General features: G+C 40.0%; 1 protein-coding gene across 2 annotated transcripts; it reads left to right on the forward strand.

Moving 5' to 3' along the window:
- CRISPLD1 (cysteine rich secretory protein LCCL domain containing 1) lies at positions 1-27,803 on the forward strand. 2 transcript variants are annotated; one of them, XM_083624173.1, is made up of 15 exons: positions 1-456; positions 2,061-2,383; positions 12,831-12,949; positions 13,096-13,228; positions 13,909-14,024; positions 17,586-17,686; positions 19,063-19,215; positions 19,313-19,373; positions 19,477-19,543; positions 20,118-20,248; positions 21,503-21,546; positions 21,640-21,712; positions 22,679-22,754; positions 25,209-25,339; positions 27,043-27,803. In XM_083624173.1, the coding sequence occupies exons 2-15, from the start codon at positions 2,126-2,128 to the stop codon at positions 27,092-27,094; spliced, it is 1,515 nt and encodes a 504-aa protein (XP_083480299.1). In that variant the 5' UTR covers positions 1-456; positions 2,061-2,125; the 3' UTR covers positions 27,095-27,803. The 2 variants fall into 2 exon arrangements, with proteins under 2 accessions (XP_083480299.1, XP_083480300.1); XM_083624174.1 differs by lacking the exon at positions 1-456 and adding an exon at positions 1,266-1,302.
- Positions 27,804-27,905: the final 102 nt, after the last annotated feature.

Here is a 27,905-nt window from a genome sequence, read left to right on the forward strand (position 1 = left end):
GGCCGGAGGTGGCTCTGGCCGGCGGGCGGGCGGGCGGGCGCGGTGAACGAGCAGGGCGGGCGCGTCCTGGTGGGTGTGGGCGCCCTCCGAGCTCGGGATAAAGGGCTGCCGGTGGCCAAGGAGGCGAAACAGAGCAGCGCCTCAGCTCCTCGGGCTCACCAGCGGCTGCCACTCGGAGGCGGGAGACCGTGCTCATTCCGTGCCGCTGAGGGGGGAAAAGGCGGGAGGCCCCCACGTAGCCAGAGCGCGGGAGAAGTGGCCGCGCTGAGGGGATAAGAAAGAAGGAGGGGGCGAGAAACTTGGACGAGCCAAAGTTTGCAGCAGGCGCCTGCTGGCTTCTCACAGGCCCGGAACCCGCCTTTCACCTCCTCGGTGGGAGAGGAGCTGAGGGGAGAAGGCGCGCTCGGCTCTCCCCTGAGCCGCGTATGCACAAGCGAGACCCCAGAGAGGCCCGAGGTAAGAGCTTTGCTTCACTCCGGCGAACTGCCGCGCGCTCTCTCGGCATCCCTGCCGGGAAATGAACTGCAGTTCTGCCGAAGCGCAACGGGGGGAGACGTGAAGGAACGAGCCGGCAACGCTTCTGCCTCTCTCTCTCTCTCCTCTCTCTCAGTGCCTCCTCACTCCCGCCCTCCTCGATAGAGATCAAGGTAGCCAGCGGAAAAGTCACGCTCGCAGGCAGGCAGGCAGGCGATCGAGTAGCGCGCGGGGCTGCTTGGCACTCGGGAAACAAGCACGGACGGGGCAAAGGGAACTTTTTTTGGGGGGGGGGGCGGCGTGCAAAGCTCATGGACCGTTGAACATCTCAAGGATGAAGACCAAACGTGGCGTCTTGCAGGATTCCGAGCTGTGATTGTTTAGTATAAGGGCAACTAAAGTTTTCTTTTTAAAAGTTTCTGAGATAAAGCGCTCTCTCCACCCCCCCAACCTCCCTTCATGTGATAGAAACTCAGGAAGACCAGGGAGCCGGTCTGAATGGTTCCTAATGGGCAAAACCCCACACTGTTTAAGATGGCCATATGATGATAGGTGGGAGGTAGCAAATTACAGCCGGCACTGACATTTTCTTCAATAATAAACGCGCTCTGTTTCTTGCCCACCTCCCCCGCCCCCGATCATTTGGTTCACAGCTTTGAATGCAGGGGATGCTGAAACGTTTATATGGTTGTGGCCCCTTTCCAAGCTAAGCAATCCTGTGTTGATATAAATTAAATGATGTGCGCTCCATTCATTTCTGTGAGAACTGCCCTCTCTGTTCAGGACATCTACTAGAATCATTTTTAAGAGTGTCAGCAATACTCCAAGGTGACTATTAATTGTAAGGTAGAGTGAACTTAGGCTGCGGTTTATAGATTTTGAAAACCTTATTATAATTTGTTGTTATGCTGGGCGTTGAAAAGATTTTTAAAATGTGTGGCAAAGCCTTTTCACCAGACTTGTGGCATGATTGAGCCAACATTAAGTACTTTTACATTTTGGTGGGAGAGTTAAGCACATGGATTTCAGTGAGAATCAATGAGATATGCAGCACAGCCCTATGCACATTTATTCACAAGCAAGTACTTCAGTATTTACTGGGGTTTCATCCCAAATAAGTGAATTTAGGACATTTGGCTAGATTGTGCCTTTAATTTTTTTTTTTAAATCAGACTCAGAAAGCTAGCTTTCTACATGATCTCTTGGATATCTTCTTACGTTTATTTTAGGCTCATCATGCATCTTGAAGTTACAAAAATATTTTTAGATGAGCTTATGAGGGCAGAATTAATCTGTGACTGCCTGTGCTTTCATGGAGAGAATGTGTTTCTTTCATGCAGGCTTGCAACTGTGCCTTCAGATAGATTTGTACAGCATCCTTCAGTTCATGAGAATGAAGATAAATTATCATCTCATACATACAGTATAATTGTTGGGTGTCTGCATTAGTTGGCTTCTTAGACAGTCCCCTAGCTACCACACTAGAACCCTCCTCTTTAAAACACAGTTTCACTTTTGTTGTTCACCAATTAATTCCTAACTGTACCTTAGCTTCAGAATAACCTCACTCTCTTTTGCTTTTGCAGCAAGTCAACGTGGAAGAAGCCTTTATCTTGGAGTTAACGCAGAGGAGTTTTTTTAATCATTCATCATGAAGAGTGTAGTGGAAGACTGCTTCAGAGTAACTGCCTTGCTATTCATAGCTCAAGCAGTTTCTGCTATGGTACTCCCCAATGCAACACTATTTGAGGAGATGCTAGAAAAATACATGGATGAGGATGGTGAATGGTGGATCGCCAAGCAAAGAGGAAAAAGAGCTATCACTGACAGTGATATGCAAAGTATCTTGGATCTTCATAATAAATTACGGGGTCAGGTGTATCCACAAGCTTCCAATATGGAATATATGGTAAGGATGCATTGCTGCTGGTTTTGCAGAAAGAAAGAAATAATGTAGTTTGCATCACTGAACAACATAGAAATATTAACTACTTGGCATTTGTATGTTTTTCAAAACTTGCTTCCTATTTAACTGTTTGTTTGTGATGTTATGATATTAATGAAGTAGGGTTGTTTTTTTTTGTAGACCCAACACGTTGTTCCAGAAAGATTGAGAGGCTTCATCAACTCTAATTTTTAAAACTATTTAAGTTATTTTAAAGGAATGTCTTAAACTAAGGGCATAACCCAACAGTTTTAAGTCATATTGAACTGAGTGGAGAAGACTTATAGCAGGAAGTTAACTCTACCATTGAAATAACGGGGACCTTGAACTGCTTAATTTTGGCTGACACACATAATGTTGGACAGTTCCTGAAAATTGCTGTGGGAGCCATGTGCGCCATACCTAAGATCACTTTGCAGCCATCTGGGAAAGCAAGGGTTTGCAGCCATTTACTTTTCAGAATGGCTTTCCCCTCAGAAGGAAGTACTACTATTTTCAATGGGGCTTACTTCTGTTGTACTGTAGCCCCTAGCAATGGACATGTTTTCCCCAGGTCTTTTATAACAAGGTTAATTTTTCTGTGAAAGCTTTAAAAACCATTCTACCAACATGAACACTTATTTTTCCACAGGGTGGCTGGAGACAGGAACAAAACCTGATTCTCCCAATCATACCAAAAGACATACTGTTAGGATACATGGAAGTTGTAGTTTCCTATTCCACCCAACTCAGTTTATGGAACTGGTGAAACCATTGTGTAAGTGGTAACCCAAGAGCACCATTAATTTTCTGGTGAAAAGGTTTGTGTGCATAGGTGTGCTTTAAGGAAGCATCAAGGTATCATCAGAGCTCCAAGGAGAGGCTATTCCATAGGAAGGGAACTGCCAAAGAGAAGGCCCTCCCACAGGTTGCCATTAACTGAGATAGGGACACAACCAAGAGGGCCTCCAAAGCTGAGTTTAAAGCTCAGGCAAGGCAGTAGGGAGAGAGGTATCCTGGTTCCAAGTTCTTGAGAGCTCTATGTTAAAACAGTCCAGAACTTGGCCTGCTAGCTTACTGGCTGCCAGTAACCCTCATTCACCTTGGTGGAAAGTGCTGCTAGCCAACATAGCCACTTGGGCTTCCAAGAACAAAGATGAATTACTCCCCAACTGAATACCTGTTCCTTTGGGGGGGGTACAATTTCATCCAGAAGTGGCACATTGCTGAACCACTTCCCTCTTGCCAGGATTCTGTTTCAGTTTATTGGCCTTCATCCAACCTTTTACTGCATCTTGATTCTGGTTCAGTACCTACATGGCCTCATCTGATTCAAATGTAACAGAGAAATAAAGCTGAGTGTCATCAGCATATTGTGCTTCAAACCTTTTAATGACCACTCTCAATGGCTTCAGATGATAAATAACATTGGGAACAGGACAATCCCCAGTGGCACCCTATAACACAAGGGTCAGGGGGCTGAGGTGCAGTCATCCAATGCTTTTAAAATACCAGTTCCTCAGATAGGGTTCAAACTACACTGTGCCTCAACTCCCATCTCACAGAGTAGGTCCAGGAGGATAACATGGCCAAGGGTATTCAAAGTCACTGAGAGGTCCAGCAAGAGTAACAAAGTTGTACTGTCCCATCTCCTGGTAAAGAATAACTACCAAGGTGACCAAGTGTGATTTAAGACCAGGATAAACCTGTGTTGAAATGGGTCTAGATAATCAATTTCTTCCAAGTATTCCTGAAGCTTGCCTGTCACTACCCTCTCAAGCCTAGGAAGGGAGAATCTGTGACCAAGCAGTAGTTATCAAAAACCTCAGGGTTCAAGGTGTGCGTTTTTTGTGTGTTTTTGTTTTAATTCACATTAGCTGAATTATCTAGGCTATGATACTGCTGTGATATTGATAGTGGTGAGAACAGTTGGCACGATGAGCTCCCCTGCTGCCAAGCTAAGGCATGAGGGTGGCTGTTACAATTTTCATATCATTGACGTTAGGAAGAGTCGCATGTTACTAGAGTGGCACGGAAGTGGTTTCCTTCTCTCCTAACCTCATGCTGCTCTGGGAAAGTGTGTGGCTTGGCTGAATGGGAAAAAAAGAAATTGCCTTGGTGTAGCCCACTGTTGTCTACTCTGACTGCCAGAGGAAAACTCTCCAGGGTCTTGGGCAGAGGTCTCTCATATCATCTGCTACCTGATACTTCTTAACTGGGCATGCCTGGGATTGAATTTCCAGTAGAGCATCTTTCTTTAATTTCCATGTTAGCTTAAATATGATTGGCTTGGATTGAGTTGAGAAAGAGGAAGAGGTGGCTGATTGTGTGTAGTCAGGGCTCTTCTGAGTCTCTGTAATAGAATGCAGATTGAGACATTCAGCTAAAAATCCATAGATCAGGCACCAAGTGCTATCATGCAGGGTTTTTTTTTTAGTGGGCATATACTGTATATCAGCCTATGAAACAATTTGAAAGGCACGTTACATGTTTTAGGCATTCACATTTTAAGGGCATGCACATGCTTTGTGGTGAATGACTTAACATTATGTTTCAGTTTCAGAAACTGTTAATGCTTTTTTATAGTCAAGTTTAATGTATTGTTAATATATATTTGTTACCATTACCACACCAAATAAACAGAGGAAAGACAGAGAGCTTCCAGACAATGTCTGTTTTCTTCAGTGATCATAGTGTTCTGCATGTGACTTGAATACTGAAATGCTGGTTTGCTGTGTACTCTTGATATAGATGCTGAAAGTGCCACAAGTCATGCTGATTGTTGCTACTCAAAATATAATATTAGACAGCATAGGGAACAGCAGTTGTTGTGCGAAACAATGTCTCTTCCATAAAGTACTTCCTGATGTTGTAAACCGCCCTGTGATCCTCAGATTGAAGGGCGGTATAAAAATTTAATAAATAATTACAAAAATTTGCTTCTTTGTTGGGACTACCTTCATTGAAGAAGCTAACACTTGGAAGTACTCTGTTATTCAAGCAGTATGATCAGTCATATTTGCTAATATTTGGTTGGGGTTCTATTATGCAGCCAAAGGTAGAGATGACACAAGTAGCAGAAAAGGGGAACTTGTAAAAGTGAACTCCCCTTGTTTGATCACTTGCAATGAGTTGTAGATTGAGCAGCAATCAATAGGTCCCCCTTAATTTGCACACTGAGTGTTCACTTCAGCAGTTGTCACCTTCTTCTCTTACTTTGCAAAGAGTCATTTGAATGCATTTGAGGCAAAACAAGGGGTGCCACCTCCCAGCATCCCCCGTGACAATTTCTTCTTACAAAAGGTGATAGCAAGAAAGCATGCTTTGTCGGGGAGCTGGAGCTGCCACTTTTTCTTCTGCCCCAGGTAAGATGGGACAGGAGAAGAAGGAGGCAGCAGAGGTGGGAACAATTCATGAGCACCCATGAATGATTTGTGTGCCCTCACTTGGAACATGCACAAAGGATTTAGCCCCTTCAGGGTTAAATGAAGGTACACTTCTGCACCTGTATTTATTTATTTTTGAATGAATGAGAAAATTATTACTGAACACTGAAATTTACACAATCACTTATAACATTGTAACTCACCAGCATTACATTTGTAAACAGGATCGCAGTGCCATTGTTTTATGCAACACAAGTAATAAGTTCTGTAAGCAACAAACTTTAATTTGATTCAGATAGAGCCTTTCTAGCTACAGTGTTGCCAGGGATATGGGTGGAACTGCAACTTGTTAAAATGTGACAATATGGCAGTGCTGAATTTATGAGCTTTTTCTCTAAGCTTGCTCCTTTCATGTATCTCTTAATTTGCAGAAAGTGGATGTACTTTCCAAAGGATAAATAGAATAAGTAGACTAATTACAGTCCCCACAAGATCCCCAGTTTATTAGAGTGCCACAATTCTACTTGTTCTCAGTTCTGTTCAACATAAGTGCCATTGCTTTCTTGATGCAACTAAGAATTCCCTGGCTCCTGACCATGTGCTACAGAGCACAGTGTTTTGCACAATGTTTACTGGAAGGTAACAATAACGCATGGTTTTTACAAATTTCATAGTGATCTGGTTTTCTCTAGGATGAAGGAAGAGAAACAACTGTAGCATCAAGTTATTTCCTTAAAAAGGCAGTGGTGAAGTAACTGAATCAAACAATTAAAAAAACAGAACAGTTAGTACACTTTTGACTTCAGTTGATATTTTATTGCAGTAAGGAAGTAAAAGGTCAAGTAGAAACATGGAGTCAACATATTAGCATCTAGTAGAGTGGTTGAGACTATCCTGTACCTACTGCAACATGCTACACACAGGCTGCAACCCATCTTTATGGCTGTAGTTTTGTTCATATTTTCATTATTTGAAAATGAAGTCCTGTAGCTGGAATGGGTTGAAAGGGAAAGGCGTCAGGGGCTTAAGGTGAATCTTATAAAATGCAGCAGAGAAGGCATGAAAAGGACCTCAGAGAAGGATGAGACAGGTAACTGACAGAAGAAGGCATTGAAGAAACATGGAAGAAGACAAGAAAGTAACAAAGATCAAGCATGAAGAAAGTAGGTAGGATCAGCTGTGAGACTAGCAGAAATAAGGAGGAAAGGGAAGAATGTGGGGAAGCCACAGGGGTTAAGGAAAAGAAACAGATGAACATGTGGCTAGAGAGAAAAGAGGCAAGGAAAAGTGAAAGAAGAAGGAGAGCTGGAGAAAGCAAGAGGTCATTGGGGATAAGTAGGGTGGTCAAGTGTCCCACGAGTCTTCCATTTGAAGGGGTGTCAAAGACAGTAATCTGTTTGAAAGACTTGTCCAGTCCAAGGACTCAGCTACATTTGTAAAGATAAAACGCTTTATATGTGTTATAGCACTTTGACACCAGATGGAGCTGCGGAGTCCCATCTTTCGCCAACGGAATTTCTCTGTATGACGTTTACAACACGTTTAACTGAATTGCTTCTTAGATGTGTCTAGATCTAGCCCAAGACAGTCACAAGTTCAGTTCAGGAGAATGCTGATGTGGCCTCACATGTTTCAGTAGGGAGTAATTACTAAATATTATAGTAATTATAAATTAGCATGGTCACCTTTTATCCAAATTTGGGTCCTTTCACCCTCTTTTTTGCTGACGTATTTCCTGTTTTTTGGTGATGTGTTAGTGACAAAAGCTACTGAGTAGGCAAGAGAAGTTGGTTCTAGCACTATTTATTTACTTAGTGATGCCTCATCTTTCTATACATATTTACATTACTTGTCAGATATAATGAAGGTTTATAGCTGAGAGGAGTCGAAGGGGGGAAAACCAAAAAAAGGCCTGTTCTAAGGTTAACAATACAGTATTACAGGAGTATACTTAGAAGTACCGTAAGTCCTATTGATTTGGATTTACTGCCAGGCAAACTGATATAGGATTGCAGTTTTAGTAATCCTATACTTACTTCTGAGTAGGCTTGCATAGGATTGAACTGGAAAAAAAGGTTTCCAATATGCCTTCCTACTTATTTAAAACACTTTTCATATTTTTCTGCTTTCATTTCATTTTTTATTTACAGCATCTGTACCCTGCTGTTCAGCCAGAGCAGCTAACATAAAATCAGTAGTTTCAGAGACAACTAATGAACACAATTCCCATTTTCAAGAACAGAGTACTATGGCCTGTGGGGTGTTTTAAGTGGTTGGTTTTCATAAGTAGAGCACTTAACCAAGAACCTAGCTAGAGTTTTCAAAGTGAAAATGCTTCCTCTCTAGCTTTCCACTTTCCTGCTTTACTTCAAAGCTTGGCGGAAGTGCTCCAGATTCCATGCCTTCACCCAGAGGCTATTGACATGGCATCAAAGGGCTGAGCAATGTCAACTTATCCTCTTATTCTTATCTGGAACTTTTCATCAGTAGATTCTGCCTTGTGAAAGTGGTCAAGAGGGCATGTAGGTAAATCAGTGCTGAGATACCCAAGGATGTATAGTCTTGATGTAAAGTTTATCAAAGTGACAACAACAAGTTTAAAACACAGAAGCATTCTTTTATTTATCTTTCATTTTGTGCATTTCTTTTCTGTTAAATTCATTTTAGCAGTATTGAGGGCTGCAGGCTTTAAGTACATGTAATCAGTACACTAACCAAAATAAAAGATCAAATCAAATGCACACACACATACATAGCTTAGCACAATCACCTGATACATGTATACCATATCAAATCAATGTTTCACCTCTATGGAACTTCAGTCAGAGGTTAATTAAAGTGACATTTTTAAACTGATGGCACTGAGATTGTGTTCTGGCCATTACAAAATTAGACTTGAAAGTGTGTGAACCATGCCATGCTTGGTGAGATTGCTGGAGGGGTGGAGTTTCAGTGCCCTTCATAGTTCTTGCCCCCCTCCCCATGATTTTAGTGGCATAAATTACACAAAATAGTCCAAAGTGGGCATAGTTCCATAATTTGTATACGGTAATTCATGCAGCTTTCAACTTCTTTTTGGGTCCTTTTTTTTTTTTACTTCAGCGTATACACACATCCATCAGTATAATGCAGATATGTTTTGGATCGTGTGTAATTTACTCAAAGTGGTAATTAGTACTTTGTGTTCAGAATTAAGTGCCTAGGATGGTGCTGGTGAAAGCTGACTTCCCTGCCCAGTCCTATGCCATATGTAACATGGGGGGAACTGATGAGAATGGAGGAATCCATGCAAGATGGATGGAGACAACTTCAGCTAGTGGAACCAGGAGCTTTGAATATTGTTTTGAAAAAGAGCCCAACTATTGGCATTTAGTTTGCAGCATTGTATGAGAAGTTCAGGTAATATATTTTTGAATAAGGAAGCTTCACATTGTTGTTTTTAAATAAAGTGAGAATGCTCCTGTATGCCAGTGATATGTACTCATGTCTGTATATATCTTTTTTAGCAAATGCACACAAAATTTAAGCCCATGACTCCAGGTTCAGCAAGAGATATTCATGGAGGCCTGCTTCTCTACCTACATCTCTTTAGCTGGATCTGGGCATCTAATTAAAATGTGCTGCTTTGCTATGATATTTCCTATCCAGTTTTTGTATCCTTCTTTCACTTATTCATTGTGATTTGGCTTAAAGAATATAGTGGGTTTTATTTTAAAAGTAAAAAGCACCATACTGTACACTGATATTTACTTTACGAGTCTATTCCTTATATTTAGAATGAATACTGCATTGAGGCTTTCTATCATGCCACAGTAAATGTTTACTTTTGTTGGTGCCAACTGTATGTATTACTGTCTTTACCAAGTCTGAATCTTAGCTCTTTTTAATTTACTTTACAGGTTTTCACATATTGCTTTGGAAAGGTTTTCTTTGTGTTCTGTATGCCACTCCAAAAGATTCTGTGATTCTCTGGCCCAGTTCAGATTTCACATTAAACCATGGATTAAAATAAACTATGGTTAAATCATGCAAATGCACAGCTCATTGCTCAAATGTTTCTGGGTTGCTCTTTCTCCACTTATACTACTGCTATGCTACAGATGACACAAGCTTGCCATGCCATGTGAGCTGGGCTTGTGGTATATCAGGGTTCATTTTAGCAAAAGAAGCACTGAGCTTGGATTCTGATGATACAAAAAGCCACATTTTAACTGTTCTGTCTGTGAAGTGAGGGCGGAGTGTAATGGGAACTTTTGAGCAGTGTGCATTATTAGCATGCTGCTTGTTCACATTTAACCATAGTTTATTTTAAATTATGGTTTAATGCAATGTGCACACCAAGCCTTTGTCTGAGACTCAGGATACTGATTAGAAGTTGCTTGTAGAAGCATTTCGGAGTACAATTATGAAACCAAAATCAGTGACATTTCTAGTAAATTGTTTGAAGATTATTTTATAAGATAGTTGCATGTTTCTCAGGGTGAGACATCTGTTTTGGGGATTGGTCCTGAGGCAGCTGGAGATATCCCTTTTTCACATTTTAATTCATATTCAAATCTGATGTACATATTCAAATCTCTGTGCAACTTTGTGTCATACTGATTTTTGTGAAAATTCACAAACATTAAGCTGGTTCTATTTCCACATGTGAACTTTAGCAAACTGAACAGTGCTTGAGGGTTTAGTATGGAAACATCTACTGATGGTTTAGTGAGGGTTTAGTATGGAAGTATCTACTGATAACTATTAGTTATTGTACAATCATACTAATATAATTGCTTGGATATTTGTCTGAAATTAGGTTATAATGGAGAACATCACTGATATATTAGAAACCTGTGCATTTCAGAATATTGTTTTGCAGCTAGTTCAATCTTTCCTTGCTACATTGGAATAATTTAATTACTGTAAATGGATTACAAATTAAATTTAACTTTGTAACTGTGATTATTTCTACATCAACAACGACCCAGGTCATATCTTGTGTAGAGATAAAGATTCCCATTCCATATTATTTTAGGTGCTATTTAATTGTATGGTTAATGTTAAGTGGTATTTAACTTCAAAATTAAGAGGTCTGTATTTCCTTCCTTTTATAGAGAATACAGTCCCAAAACATTTGTGTCCACCTCAACATTAATTGAGGAGTTAGCTAGTGGAAATGCACTGAGCAACTGTGCATGGATCAGTACTCAGTGAACAAATACCTTATTTGCACCAAGCTCACATGCAATGCATACGTTTCAACTACAGTAATGTAGTTAACGAAAATATTTTGCCTGCATTTAAACATACAAAAGTAAGGTGGATATTTTGCCATGTAGGCAATGTAGAAAACAGAATATTATTTTAATTATTTTAAAAAGTATAAACCTTTCAGGATGACTTTGAATAATCGATCCACCCTCAACAGTTCCTCAACAGAGCCAGTGTGGTGTAGTGGTTAAGAGCGGTAGTCTCGTAATCTGGGGAACCGGGTTCGCGTCTCCGCTCCTCCACATGCAGCTGCTGGGTGACCTTGGGCTTGTCACACTTCTCTGAAGTCTTTCAGCCCCACTCACCTCACAGAGTGTTTGTTGTGGGGGAGGAAGGGAAAGGAGAATGTTAGCTGCTTTGAGACTCCTTCGGGTAGTGATAAAGCGGGATATCAAATCCAAACTCTTCAAACTCTTCTTCTAAGGATGTATGTGTTCATCTGTCATGAGTGAACACAAGAAATGAAATGCTTCATCAAAGGCAGCTTTTGCAGTGCTTTGGACAGTTGTACTTCGTTATTCACTGCAGAAAATGGATTCCCGCTAAAAATCCCACTTGATCACAAGCATTGCCTTACTTGCTGGAATATACTATAGGAAGATTACCAGTGGGATTCTCTATTTATGTCCACTCAGAAGTATGCCCCATTAAGTCCAATGGGGCTTTCTGCCAGGTGGTTGCTATAGGATACCATTAATTATTACCAAAGTAGAAACATCTCCCAAAAAAGTATGTAGAACAGTGAAGGGGGATCTGTAGCTCATCAGATGTTGATAGACTACAACTCCCATCACTCCTGATAATGAATTGTGCTTGCTGGAACAGAAGGGAGTTGGAGTCCAGCAGTATCTGGAGGGTGACAGATTCAGAATCTCTGCTTTAGAACAGCGTTGTACAATTTGTTGAAGCATCAAATTTCTTGAATTTGTAAAAATCACTAGTTTAAATTACAAAAAAAACCTTATCATTTCACTGGGTCAAAGTCAGTGTCATTATACAGATGGGAATTATGAACAGATTCGATTTGACATATGGACTGACTAATTATGAATTTTGGTGATACCACTAATTCCAGTTCAATCTGCTTCTCAGGTTAGCAAAGGGGGGAAAAGCTAATGACAACAAATGTGGTATTACAATTTAGATGCTTGATAGTTGAAATAATCTTTATGATATAAGTAAACTAACCTCCTTGCAATTTGGAATCTGGCAACCAATTCATGAGTCCAAACACAGATTATTGTGAAAATATCGAATCTTCAGGGGATCCAAGACATATCTGGAAAAATGTATGAAGGATATCTTGTGGCTTTCCATTCAGGTGTCTCAGTTTAGGCCTTGATTACAAGAACGAACCTTTCACTCCAAAGTCTTGCTTGTTTCCTACTTCTTTGTAGGATAAATATGACCAATGACTCTTTTTTTTTTGTGCTATTTATGACATATAATGTTCTAGATTGTGCAACTTGAGTAATAAAAAATCAGTCATTGGAACGGATTTGTAGAAAACCAAAGTAAGTACAAAGCAGAGGGGGAGGCATAGGGGGCAATAAATGAAAAGAATGAACATTGTCTTGTTTAGCAAGGTCAGGCGAAGGGGGCATGATTCGAACCAATCAGTCAAACAAAGACTTATGCCATAAGTATTGCCAAATAAAGTCCTATTTCACTGGGATAAGTGGCGTCACAGGTTGTTTGTTCATGTGCATCACAAAATGTCCCTTTTCATAAGCTTAAAACACTTTCAAACAATTGCATTTTTCCTTCTCTCCCCACCTCCTCAAATATAGACATGGGATGTAGAGCTGGAGAGATCAGCACAATCCTGGGCTGAGACATGTCTTTGGGAACATGGTCCTGCAAGTCTTCTTCCATCCATTGGGCAGAACTTGGGAGCACACTGGGGAAGGTATAAATAATTATATTTTACAAATGATTTCAAACAGTGTAAAAAAAAAGGTTCTTCTTAAAAAATGTCATATAAACATTGTCTCTGTTGATAAGTGCATCGGCTGTTTGAATTATTTTTGAGTTTTGCTGGTTCCCTTTTTGTAGATATAGACCTCTAACATTTCATGTCCAAGCATGGTATGATGAAGTGAGAGACTTCAGCTATCCTTATCCTCAAGAATGCAACCCTTATTGCCCTTATAGATGTTCTGGTCCTGTATGTACCCATTATACACAGGTGGGTATGCATTATTCTTCCCAATATCAACAGTGATGTAATCAATTTGAGAAGTTTTTGCTTTGGATATAACACTAAGCCAGGGATTGTGTTTCTTTTCTTCCACTCACATTTGGGCAAAGCAGGCAAAATTGGCCTATTCATGGTAAGCCATTAACTGTGGTTTACCTTAACATGTGAACCGGCCCAGTGTGTCATGAATTCAGTTTAAAGAGACAAGTATAGAATTTAGTAATGAAACATTCAGAATTCATTTTAAGCAAGTTTTGTTTAAAGTGACACTTAATACAACTGATTTTATAGATAGATAGATAGATAGATAGATAGATAGATGATAGATAGATAGATAATATATCCATTCTGCTTTTAAGAGCAAAATAAATGCATTTTTATGCATGTTCAAAGACCATAACTGTTTTATTTTATTGAGATCAACAGATGATGTAAATAAGTCAAATCCCGTCAGTATCCACTCATGCTAGCAAGAGATCTGCAGTATATATACTTTCCTCGACTATTCAGTGCATTAAACTTTAACTATATTAATTTTTCTTCTCTCTCTATGACTGCAGTACTGCTTGTATTTTTTTTTTTTTAAGTTTTCTGGATAGTATTATAATATTCATTTGTTTTGATTTGAGTCAGGCATTTAACTGTATTTCTTTCATTTTGTCCAATAGGTGGTATGGGCCACAAGTAGCAGAATAGGATGTGCAGTTAATTTGTGCCATAACATGAATGTCTGGGGACAGATATGGCCAAAAGCCATTTACCTGGTGTGCAATTATTCTCCCAAGTAAGTATATATGACAGATTAAGAAGTTAGCTATGGTACATAGGTGCACAGAGATAGGTATAAAAGAACCCCAGTGCCATTTTTTAAAAAACAGAAAAGCTATTGGGAGGGTTACTTTGGGAGGGTTGGAACCCGTGGCCCACCAGATGTTCTTGGACCAGATGTTCAGCCCCAGATTTGCCCCAGCCAAAGGCCAAATGGTTAGGAATGATGGGTGTTATAATCTAACATCTGCAGGACCAAAGATTAGTAGTCATTCCTGGACTACAGAAATGACGGAGGTGGGTCTGCTTTATTATTTCCCCACACAAGCTGCTTTTTAATCTCATAAGGTACACATGGGTTTGTGACAATTTAACACCCCGCTCTCCCCACCATCATGTTTCTGTTCCATATTCCCAATCTCTAAGGTTTCTTTTCTTTTAGCGTGGGGGGGGGGTCTGTTACATTTATAAATATATCAGCCACTCCCCATATGGTTGGGTCATTAAAATATTACCCCAGCCGCATGGAAGCTGGTCCCAGAAAATGTGCCTGTTACACATAATTAAACCTTGACACCTGTGTTTATTTCGAAAGGACAAAGGAACTTTTTAAATTAAGCTTTCAATTTTACATTTCAAAATAAACATTTTACAAACTTTAAAATATCCAATGACTTCCCTTCTTCTCCTTCCATGGTTCATTTTATGTATCTCACATTCCTGCATATTTTGCTATAACCATTCACATCAGTTTTCCACTTTTACATCCATCAAAAATTATTTACTCTGTTGAATTTATCTTAGTGCTGCCAGCATTTTCAGCTGTATACAGTTATTTTCAATAAATGTTTTCCACTCTTTTTAAAATGTATGTTCTTCTTGCTCTCTTATTCTCTATGTTAAATGTGCAAGTTCTGCATATTCTATCAACTTAAGTTGCCAATTCTCTTTAGTTGGGAGCTCGTTCACTTTCCAGTTTGGGGCTAACAAAACACAGGCTGCAGTTGTTGCATACATAAATAACCTTTTGCATACCCAGTCGCAGACCCCTCATCCCCAGGAGCCAGGCCTGGATAAATAAGACACAACACAGCATAGTTATGGGATTAAAATTAGGTCACAGCTTTATTAAATTTCAGATGTAGGAAACCTTGGCTTAGGCTTTGGGCATGTATCCATCTCAGCCCCCAGTTGTGGTCTGAGGCTAAGAAGGGACAGACAGGAATTATGGGGGACACTGCAAAACATGTGTTTACGCAGCTGCCCCCTTCCAGTTCTGGGAGTTTGACCATACACCGAGCACTCACGGTCAGTGACTCGCAGCATAAACCCCTCTAACAGGGCATTTTCAAATAATTCTCTTTCAATGAATAAAGGTAAAGGTAAAGGGACCCCTGACTGTTAGGTCCAGTCGTGACTGACTCTGGGGTTGCGGCGCTCATCTCGCTTTATTGGCCGAGGGAGCCGGCGTACAGCTTCCGGGTCATGTGGCCAGCATGACTAAGCCGCTTCTGGCGAACCAGAGCAGCGCACGGAAACACCGTTTACCTTCCCGCTGGAGTGGTACCTATTTATCTACTTGCACTTTGACGTGCTTTTGAACTGCTAGGTTAGCAGGAGCTGGGATAGAGCAACGGGAGCTCACCCCGTCACGGGGATTCGAACCGCCGACCTTCTGATCGGCAAGTCCTAGGCTCTGTGGTTTAACCCACAGCGCCACCCAATTTCAATGAATAACATTCAGTAAATTCCAGGTCGCTTTTCCAAAGCTTCTCCCAGAGGTTAAGATCGATATTGTGTCCTATATCTATTGCCCAGTGTGTCACTGGAGCTTTACCTTGCTCGTCTTTTGTTTCCCATTCTTATAAAAAATTATGCATTTTAGACAGAAGTTTATCCTTATTTTGTAAGAGTTCTTTTTCAAATTGTGAGCTTTGGTCCAGAAATACATTCTTTCTATCTAATTTAAACATGTCATATACCTGGTGATATTGCAACCAATCTGTAACTTGGCTCCTTAAGTATTCCGTTGATTTCAGTTTGGGTCCCCCCCCCTCCCTGTACAACCCAGAAGTTCCCTGTAAGTCACCCATTGTCTGTCCACAGACAAAAGAAACGTTTAATCTATTAGGTAACAGAGAAAAATCAGACTGAATTTTCTGTTTTGAGTTTCTGTAATGTGTTGCATTGTTTCTAGTGGAGCTTTGACCCAGTGCAGTGGTAACACGTTTTGAATTTTGCAAGCTCTAACCTAAATCTGTTTTAGTCCAAAATTACAACATTCCAAGCATTCTCGAAAATCTGCCAGCTCCATTTATATACACAATCTGCTCATTTTACAACAGATGATTAGAGGGGATTTGATTGGCAGCAGTTCACCTGCATTATGGTAATTTTGCATGGTGTTAAATAAGGCTGCACTCGGCTACATTCTTCCTTGGCTTTGGAACAGCATGGGCAGAGCAGACCTATACTCCAAATTTTTTTGGTTTGGGAGGAGAGGGAGATATGGCGCTACTGTGCTGGCAGAATGATAGTCACGTACTGTACCCAAAGGAGTGGAGGGACAACCATAAAGTTCCCATAAGGAGAAAAATAGCAAACACCACTTCTCCCTCCCAGACACATGGAAACACCACCAAAATATGCTAATGAGGAGCTGTGCCAGACAGGCGCTTGCATGACAGACTTGGAGGGAGCCAATGAATTCAGATCCCAGGAGCGGACCCATAGCACTCTCCCCTGAGTTGCTGCACAACATGGAAAATTATACCCCAATGCTCCCTTTCCACAAGGGCCATTGGCACTCGCATAGGCAGAATCAACACCACTATTGTGAGTCACCAATGATCCTTCCAAGCAAAGGTTTGAGTCTCGCTTGTGTGGCTCATGATCAGCATTTCAGAACATAGCACACACAAAGAGAAGGAAAAAGATCCCACACAACGCTGTACCCACATAGCTTTCTGGGCAGGAAGCCTGCATAAAACACATACAAAGAGTATGTACCCTAATGTATCCTCTCTTCTGTTCTCATTAGGAAAAATAAAAACACCCCTCAGTTTGGCCACTTATCAATCTCAGCCCTCATTTGTGAAATGAAGCAATTTCTTCTGTACCTTTGGCTCTACCAGCAGGAAGGATAATCTTCTGAGCATGTTTCTGGGGATTAGCTATATATGTTGCAGCTATAGATCACGTTGTCCTACTTACCAAATGCATTAATTGTGCCTGTAGCTCAATAAAATACTATATCAAAAGCTTATTAAGGTCTGAGAATACATGTCTCTGCCCTCCCTGCCCCTAGGCCATTTAGGGTAATGCTTTGGAAGCAAATCTACCATTCATGGCATGTCGCCATAGCAATAGCTGTGCCACTCTTACAGCACCATCTAGGAGGTATGACTTGTGCCCCCTAAAAAGCAGTCCAGGTGAATCAACCACCCCAGTTGGGTGAGAAGAAGATTCACAGTCACAAGTGCCTGTGTCCTTATTAGGTCAGTGATAGACCTTTTAAACTGTGCAAAACAAAATATTTATCATGAATATATTTCACTAAATAGCATTTCTCCCCTAGGGGTAATTGGTGGGGGCATGCGCCATACAAGCATGGTCGCCCATGTTCTGCATGTCCACCTAGTTTTGGAGGAGGCTGTAGAGAAAATCTTTGTTATAAAGGTGTGTATTCAGCAAATTAAATTGTATCTGCTGCCACTTTTCTTGGTATCCAAGGGAAAGGGAAGGGATCATTTGATTCCATGGGAATTCTATGTGTTGGTCAAAGGCTTATTCGTATTTTTTACTCCACATGAAGTGACTTTGATGGTAAGAAAAACATAATGAATATTTGGCTTTAACAATTTGTACCAAAAAGCTTTTGCAAATCGACACCTATATCATTCCATCTTCTAAGAAAGACCAAAAATCATGCAATGAATTCATTAACACTGCAATCCTATATATGTCTATTCAGAAGTGAATCCTACTGGGCTTACTTTCAAGTCAGCAAGCATTGGATTGCAGCCTAAAGTTATCCTAATTCAGAACCTTCTGAACACAACAGAAGGCATTTTAACACATTCTATCTGGGGATAAAATGTAGCATACAATGGTACCTTGGTTTGCATACATCTTGGTTTGCATACCTTTTGGATTACAAACACGTCAAACCCAGAAGTGTGTGTTTCAGTTTGCAACCTTTTTTTTGGATTACAACTCATTTTTTTTTTATTACAAACAAATTATTTTTGGAGGCCCCATTGGCGAAAGTGCGCCTTGGGTTACAACCTGTTTTGGTTTACAAACGGACTTCCGGAACAGATTATGGTTGTAAACCAAGGTACCACTGTAATTGGAGTGCTGACCAACATGTACTTTTTAGAATATGAGTAAAAAACTTCCCTGTGTAGAACTGTATTTGAATAGAGTTTTCTCTGTGTAATCTGAAACGTTGCCTTTGCAAGCTTCCTGAGTCCATAGAGCAGGCATGGGGAAGCTATAGCCCTCCAAATGTATTTGGACAACAATTCCCATCATACCTGGCCTTTGGCCGGGGTCATTGGAAGTTGGAGTCCAACAACATCTAAAGGGCCATAGGCTCTCTACCCCTCACTAGTATAAACTGGCTGTCTATTATAATGAACACATGTATTGAGAAAAAGCCTATACCTGTGAGGCTGTCTCTCCAGTCACCTTCATTATCTCCAGACTGAAGAGGATAATCCTAATACATTTACTTTTGTCTGTAACCTTCACTTAGTGACATGATAGTAAAAACAATTATCACAAGCCAGCCAGTATCAAACATTTTCAAGTCCCATTAATTGTAGTGAGAGATATTTACTCCCACCAGGGCTTGGAGGTTCTAAGTACTAAGCTGCATTTGTATGCACACAAGCACCATACAGTGGGACTTACTTCCAAGTAGACCTCCATCGGATTGCTTTGGCTTCCTTGTGGCTAGTTACAAGACATACTTGCTATTCCATTTCTGATTCACAGGAATTGACTGTTGTTTAAAAAATGGCATTTGTTCCATTTCTTTGCTATAACAGAAGGTTCAGAAAGACGTTACTCTCCAGAGATGGAAACCAATGAGATTGAACGGCAGCAGTCACATGTTCAGGATTCATCACAAAATCGATTAAGGTCACATGCAGCATCTGATGATGGTGACAGAAATGAAGTCATAAGCAAACTGCAAATGTGTAAGTCAATTTCATTTTTATCATCTGTTTCATTTTGTTGTTGGATTTTTCTAACACTGTGGGACACTGAAATAATAATGGCCACTTTCTCCCCCAGCTCAAATTGTTTCCTGTGAAGTACGGCTAAGGGACCAGTGCAAAGGAACAACTTGTAATAGGTAGGGCATCCTTCCAGTTTATCCAGAATCCATGGGATTACATGCATTTTTAAATTTGATTGTTTTTGCCATTATTCTCAGATCGAACTGTTTTCTCCCCTAGGTATGAATGTCCTGCTGGCTGTTTGGACAGCAGTGCCAAAGTAGTTGGAAGTGTACATTATGACATGGTAAAAATATTATAATTAACACTCACTGTAGCACCATTTGATTACATTTTTTTATCGAGGAGGTTAGCTAATGCACACTATCATTGACAAAACATTATGTAAACAGAACTGGGTGAAAAGTAAGCTAAAATTGATAGAAATATCTGAGGATAACTGTTTGGTGAGATTTTACTCATTATGTCATTTTGAGTTGGAGATTTAGTTAGCACCTCACGTAGAGAACTCACAAATATAGTCAGACATACTGGGTCGTATCCAGTGTCTTTCATATTCAGAATAGACATGTTGAAATTGATTGACCTGATTAACTCAGGTCCATTGATTTCAATAGGGCTATTCTGAGTAGAACTTAGCTGGACACAACCTAATATATCTCGTATCATTTGCTAACTCATCTTTGATAGCTTAAAACTGAAAATGACTAATTGATGACTGACTTGCAGTGTGGCAGAATATAAGAGAAACACAAGAGTTTGCTTTGGAATAGAGGCGCTCCTCCTTTTGGAAATGTCATGGGGAAAATAATTGTTCGGGTATGGATCTTAATTTCTGTTTCTGTGTTTTTCTGTCTTAGCAATCAAGCATTTGCAGAGCTGCAATACATTATGGCATCCTAGATAACGATGGTGGCTGGGTTGATGTTACCAGGCAAGGAAGAAGAAATTATTTCATTAAATCCTATAGAAATGGAGTTCAGTCAATTGGGTGAGTAAAAATACAAATATGCAGCCACAAATGTTGTAGGTAGATCTCAGGTTTTTAATATATTAACCTATAAGCATGGGACGCGGGTGGCGCTGTGGTCTAAACCACTGAGCCTCTTGGGCTTGCTGATCAGAAGGTCGGCGGTTCGAATCCCCGTGACGGGGTGAGCTCCCGTTGTTCGGTCCCAGCTCCTGCCAACCTAGCAGTTCAAAAGGATGCCCAAAAGTGCAAGTAGATAAATAGGTACCGCTCCAGCGTTACCTATGGCGTTTCCGTGCGCTGCTCTGGTTTCACCAGAAGCGGCTTAGTCATGCTGGCCCCATGACCTGGAAGCTGTCTGCGGACAAATGCCAGCTCCCTTGGCCTATAGAGCGAGATGAGCGCCGCAGCCCTAGAGTCTTCCATGACTGGACCTAACGGTCAGGGGTACCTTTACCTTTACCTAAGCATATATATATATATATATATATATATATATATATATATATATTAAAAAATCAAAACCAATGTAAATTCTGTTTTTCTGCCATATAAAGCTGCTTTTATAATCAAGTTTTTAAATGTTGTGAAATAAAAATATATATCCTGAGCAGAGATTTTGTTTTACCATATAATACTGTTATGTTGAAGGTTACATAGTATTTATGAACCTTGAATAGTAATCAGAAAATTACTTCAGTAGTTATCTCAGTCTTTCCGAAATCCTCTGGTCTTTTGAAGTAACCTGGCTGTCACTACATTCATCTCCCCAAAATTTCTGCATTATAATTTTTGCCATCTCTTGTTTAGTCAGTGGAACTTTAGGCTGAATCAACACAGTTAAGGATCCTCCAGCAGGTTTAAATCAATCACTTGACTTTGTGTTGGATGCTCTTAAATGTTTTGCACTTAAATACATATTTATGGAGCTTCTTTGAATTTATTTATTTATTTAGAGACCTAAAGCTGCATTCTTATTCAAGCTTGGGAATGAGATGCATTGAAGTTAATGAAATCTACTTCAGTGAAGACATATATAACACTACACTATAAGTTAGAAAGATGCTTGCAGAGTGGATTTCTACACAGTTGTAGACGTATTCAAACAACATATTTTTGTTCCATTTTCCAATTAATTTGTGCTCCTTTTGCTCAGTTATTAAAAATGTTTGTGGTAATTGTTTTATGATTTCATTGTACATCACTTTGGAGAGCATACATAAAGCAAATATATGGGTGTTGGTAATAATAGCTACGTTTCTGTTTTTATTGTAGCAAATACCAGTCTGCGAATTCCTTCACAGTCTCTAAAGTGCCAGGTTAGCATTAATTTATATAATACAGCATTACTCATTCATTAATGTATATGTCATCTATTAACATTTATTTGAGTATGCTTTTTAAAATTTCAGTGCAAGCTATCACTTGTGAAACAACTGTGGAACAATTATGCCCATTTTACAAGCCAGCCACACATTGCCCAAGGTAAGCTATTTAATTATGACTGTTGTTTAATTGCCATTCCTATCACAATGCAGGGGAGAGGCTATTACAAACCATATGGTGATGTTGAACTAGAAATATTAGAGTCATTAGACTTCCTTATATATTGAACTTCAGGCTGCTGACATTATACTGAACCTTATGAATATAAGTTCACACACTGAGGGTGAAGATGGGGGCCACTATGCCAATTCTGGAACAGGCATATTTATTTTCCTTTCCATTAAAACATTTTTTATGGGGAGAAATGGAAAGGGAAAAGGAAAAAAAAAAAAAAGGAAAAGGAGCCTGGCAGGGCTTTGGATTTGGCCATTTGCTCACCACAACCACTCCTTCTGTTGACTAAGTCAGATTGCTCTGTAGTTGATACATAGGTGGAACTCTCTGAGCCCCCATTCATAAAAATGTGCTTCTCCATTCACACAGTGAGTTCTGTGTGCAAATTGAAGCATGTACAAGTACTATGAACTGAAGGCAAAGCCAGAATCATTGGGAAATCTTCAAGCAGTCCATAGTGAGAGCCAGTGTGGTGTAGTGGTTAAGAGCGGCAGTCACGTAATCTGGGGAACCGGGTTCGCGTCTCCGCTCCTCCACATGCAGTTGCTGGGCGACCTTGGGCCAGTCACACTTCTTTGAAGTCTCTCAGCCCCACTCACCTCACAGAGTGTTTGTTGTGGGGGAGGAAGGGAAAGGAGATTGTTAGCCGCTTTGAGACTCCTGAAGGGGAGTGAAAGGCGGGAAATCAAATCCAAACTCTTCTTCTTCTTCTTCTTCTTAGTGTAAAAAGCCCATATGACCAAGAGAACAGGAAAAATAATAGAACAAAGCAATGCATGGACACAAAACTGTTCCATTATGTGTGCTTTTCATTGGATGAAATGATCAAAAATTTGTACTTGTGAAAAAGTTATAATTGTCTATGTTTTTATTTTATTTTCGATTTTCAAGGCTCTATTGCCCTCACAATTGCATGCAGGCAAATCCACACTATGCTCGAGTGATAGGATCAAGAATTTATTCTGATGTAAGTAAGATAACATATTTCTAAATCTGGAGTGTAAAATAATTGCGTTTATACAATTATTTATTATTTATTTATACTAGCTTAGCAGGTGGGGAATTGAATCATTAAAAATATGTGGCTTCATTTCCAGTTTAGATCCATTGATATACATTGATTCTCTGATTTAATTTTTTAGTGTAAACAGACACTATGTTTACAAAGCTGCTTGTTGTCTGTTTTAGTCACTTGAACCAATTGTGAACCAGTATAGATACATACAGTTCAGATATATTCAGTTTCTTTCCAGTCACAGGATACTTTTACACATACCGTATCCATGTGGTAAACCCTAACAATTAAAACCTATTTCAGGATGCCACATGGCCGCAATACATATTTTGTGCTAGGAAAGATCTGAAATTGTCAAGAGGAATGTTGAACTGCAAACAGAAAGTAGACCACACAACACAAGCAGACTAAGAAAAGCCAAAGCAGGAAAGATTTCACTGACTGGCTGTTCTCCTCAGCTGACTGTGGCTCCATTCATACACTTACATGTCTTAGTTGCTGTTGGCATCCCTCTCCTTCAGGAGACAATGGGGGAGTGCGCCTTTGGGGGCAGAGCCAAACCGTTGGAAGGTTACACCACCTGCTGTGGCTCTAGAGACTGAAGTGGAAGAGACATGTTTTGTTGCAGCCAGGGCAGATGAAGGTGTCCAGTTGTGCTGCTGCAGATGCACCATGACATTTCTTCTCTCTGCACTCCTCCCAGCCATCATTTCTGACCTTTAAAGCCCTAAATGGCCTTGGTCCAGTATACCTGAAGGAGCATCTCCACCCCCATTGTTCTGCCCGGACACTGCGGTCCAGTGCCAAGGGCCTTCTGTTGGTTCCCTCGCTGCAAGAAGCCAAGTTACAGGGAACCAGGCAGAGGGCCTTCTTGGTAGTGGCACCCGCCCTGTAGAACACCCTCCCACTAGATGTCAAAGAAAAAAACAACTACCAGACTTTTAGAAGACATCTGAAGGCAGCCCTGTTTAGGGAAGCTTTTAATGTTTAATAGACTATTGTATTTTAATATTTTGTTGGAAGCCAGATGGGCGGGGTATAAATAAATTATTATTATTATTATTATTATTATTATTATTATTATTATTATTATTATTTTACTCTGGTCGTTGCTATGGATACATGACTTAACTGCCTGTCTCCAGGCACTACAGTTGTCTGCAAGGGATTCCCACATGGTGGGGTTGATGTTACATGTCATGTTTGCAGACATCTTTGAACATAGAGTTGGCCTGGTGCTGGAAGCCAGCTCCCCGTAGAGAACGTCCTTGGGGATCTTCCCATCTTCCATTCTGTGGACATGACCAAGCCAGCATAGGTGTCACTGGAACAGGAGTCTCAGTAGTGACTGGCTATATCACTACGCAGTACCCTCCAGATGTTTTGGATTACAGCTTCCATCAGCTCCAGCCAATATGATAGAAGTTGTAGACCAAACTATCCTGAGGGTATCATGTTGGGGAAGGAATGAGGCACAACTAGCAGTCTTATAAGCTAGAAATGGTTGCTGCCAAATTCATGTTTCGGTGGCTCACTTTTAATGCTTTTACCATCACTTGTTTGTTAGAAAATAGTCTGGCAAGATTGGTTTATTCAGTACTTGTCAAGTAATGATGAAAGCCAGAAATGTGATCATGCCCTTCTACAATATATATGCTGGTGACTGCAGTCGTGTACAATAGTACAGGGCGATTTCAACTATGCTGACAATCTGATTGACATTTGAATTATATACACACATCTCTCCTCACATGTTTGAGAGCACATTGATAACTTTCTACAGCAGAATAGGTAAAATTCCCTGGAATTCCATCTGTCATCAATAATAAATATCTATGTAAATAAAGGCTTGAAAGATCCTTTTATAAGTGTTTAACATGCCTTTGCAGACTGATTCTATGCTGTTGTAAGTATCTGGAATTTTGCTGAGTAGTGAAAGAAGGAAAATGATTAAGCAGCTCGGTATTCAGATTCTGTGACCTGTTAAATGCTGATGAATGCCAAAGGGTTCACAGCACAGCAATAAAGCGAGGCCTTGTAATACTATATGAAATGTTCATGCTAACTTTTAAAGTACTTTAGACGGTCTTATTTATGCATGGGGCTGTACTGCAACCCAGTAAGACTATGGCCTATATATATATATATATATATATATATATATATATATATATATAATTGCTTAGTAAAGTGTGTTAAATGCAGACTATGAGTTACCCAGTACCTTTCATAGTTACCAATGCATGGTCATTTCGTCTTTATTAAAACTACATTTTCCCCAAAGAAAATGATGGTGAATACCCTGGTGCTACATAAACCACAAAAAAAGAGAGAGAGATCAAAGTTCCGTCACTTGATTTGCAATTTTTCATTTTTTAAAAAACCCTTCTATTTTAATTTTCTTAGGCATCTAGTATCTGTCGGACAGCTATACATGCTGGAGTGATTCGGAATGAAGGAGGCTTTGTTGACGTTATGCCAGTGGATAAAAGAAGGATGTATACTGCTTCATTTCAAAATGGGATTTTTTCAGAAAGGTACAGAGTGTGACTTTGAAGACCAATGTTTACTATCTACATGCACACACCTGCCATTCTTTGCAATCCTACATTAATTCTGGAATAGTTGTGTTCTACTTAATGCTAATTAACCAGACGTGAGTTGTATAACAATGGCAATTGCCAGGGAGAAGCAGCTGCCTGTTTCCTGTAAGCTCAAATCATAACCCTAAAAGCTGCTTATGAATAAAAACAACTCTTTTGTTGTTGATCCAGTAGCAAATACCATAGTAGCTGATAAGAAAGTTGCATTGAGTTTCTTCAGGATTTTCAGGTTTGCTTCTGCCTAGGTATACACGCTTATATCCACAATTTATCAGCAAAGTCCTGTCAACATTAAGCATGTGAAATCTCATTTAATTCAGTGATAGAGTTGGCATTTAAAAGCAGAAGTGTTTGACTTTGTATTGTGCCCTAATTATTTAATGTAGGTAGCTAAGTAATTTTTACACAGGAGGAGTTCAACCCCCACCTCCCCAAATCAGACGGGCAATAGCTGTGTACTCTAAATAATCACCTTCTTTAGACTATATATATATGATGTGTAGAGGAATAGAGAAGATATATTTGGTGGCATGTAGAAATAAACAACAAAATAAGTTTTACTAAATTTGTAAAATTGCAAAAGAGCATGATAGAACTATCCCAATTCCCTAGTGTAGATGGCTTGAATGGTGGTGGTGGTGGTGGTTAGGATTGTGTGCAATTGCCTATCCATTGGATTTCATTGCTGGAGAGGAATCTACTGGGAGGGAGGCTCCGGCTCTGTGGGCAGAAGCCAGTATGGTGTAGTGGTTAAGAGTGGTAGTCTCGTAATCTGGTGAACCGGGTTCGCGTCTCTGCTCCTCCACATGCAGCTGCTGGGTGACCTTGGGCTAGTCACACTTCCCTGAAGTCTTTCAGCCTCACTCACCTCACAAAGTGTTTGTTGTGGGGGAGGAAGGGAAAGGAAATTGTTAGCCGCTTTGAGACTCCTTAGGGTAGTGATAAAGCGGGATATAAAATCCAAACTCCTCCTCCTCCTCCTCCTGTAGGAAGCCCCTAAATGAGCTGGACCAGTGCCTTGTGGATTTCCCAAGGGATCCAATCTTTCTTTTCTCTGCTATGCCAGCCTTGTTTGGTAAATAGTAAATATAATGACAAAATCTGCAACCCCACCTTCCGCCCGGGCTGGCATGAGCTAGCTGGGCTCAGGATATGGCAAAGATCCATCCCTGGTGGCTTTCCAGCCTGAGGACATTAGGCCTACTCTGCCCATGTCATAAAATGTGTGTCAGGATTTCTGATCCTAGTAGTGTTTTGATACCACTAAGCTATTGAATTGTATGATAATTTTACATGCTGTCAGGCATGGGTCTGTAATAACCTTGAACACAAGATTGACCTGGTGTGTGTGTGTGTGTGTGTGTGTGTGTGTGTGTGTTTGGCTGGGAGGGTTGCACTTATTGAGAACTAGATGTTTTACTTCAGCAGACAGTATTGAGCATTTGGAAGTACAGATGGAAGTACAGATAGAAATTTCTGAATGTCTATTTGCACATCTTATGATGGGAGGACCAGGGCTTCTGCAGATGGCTTAAATGTATGGGTAGATTTATCTCTAGAATAAGTGCTTGGTAAGATTGGGATCTTAAAACACAAACTAACCTATATGAAATGTTACTACTTTTTCCCTTCTGTAGTTTACAGAATCCTCCAGGAGGCAAGGCATTCAGAGTGTTTGCTGTGGTTTGAAGGTAACAAGTAAACTGTAAAAACAAAAGCTAAATACAGTGCTTGGAAGAAGAGAAAGAAAATGCCATCTAATTTCCTTCCTCAAGTTTGTATAAAGATGTAATATTGCTGTACAGAATATATTTACTGTTTTCTGACTGAAAAGTGGTTTAACTGCATGTAAATCTTAATGGGGGAAAATCTGTAAAGTTAAACATGGGAAAATGCATATGAAAAACTATGATGATAAATAACTTGTTTTGAATCCTGTGTTAAATATTGCTATATTTTCTTAGCATTTATTCCTATGCAATTCGTTTGAAGCTCATAAATGTTCCACAATTTAAAAACAAAACAAAACTGAATACATTATTATTATGGTGTTTATTATTATTATTATGGTGTTTTATGTATGCCACTAACATTAACTGTAAAGGTATATCTATGATAGATCTTATATCCACTGTATATATCATTTTTCATTGCTTAAAATTGGAAAAAAATAACTAATTCCCTAAACCAAGCAGTGAACATATATTACTGCAGAAACACACAAAGTCAAAAGAATGAGATATTTTGCCATTTTTACACTTTTCTGTTTGATCCTACTTTTAAAATGCCAGTTAAAACAAATCCTGGTTGAGAGCAGTATATTTTTTAAAATATAATAACTGTCTTGTTTTTGTATCGTGTTGGTAATTCAAATCTTAAAAAAAAGCAGGATCAGATGCCACCAACTTGGTACTTGTTTACATAATGATATGTAAAAGTAGGGTTAAAAGCCAGTAGCAGCCCCTGTGTGTGGCGGGGGACGGACACACTGGCTTTCTGA

The sequence above is a fragment of the Podarcis filfolensis genome (assembly GCF_964270895.1).
Source record: "Podarcis filfolensis genome assembly, chromosome: 7".
Taxonomy (NCBI): Eukaryota; Metazoa; Chordata; class Lepidosauria; order Squamata; family Lacertidae; genus Podarcis; species Podarcis filfolensis.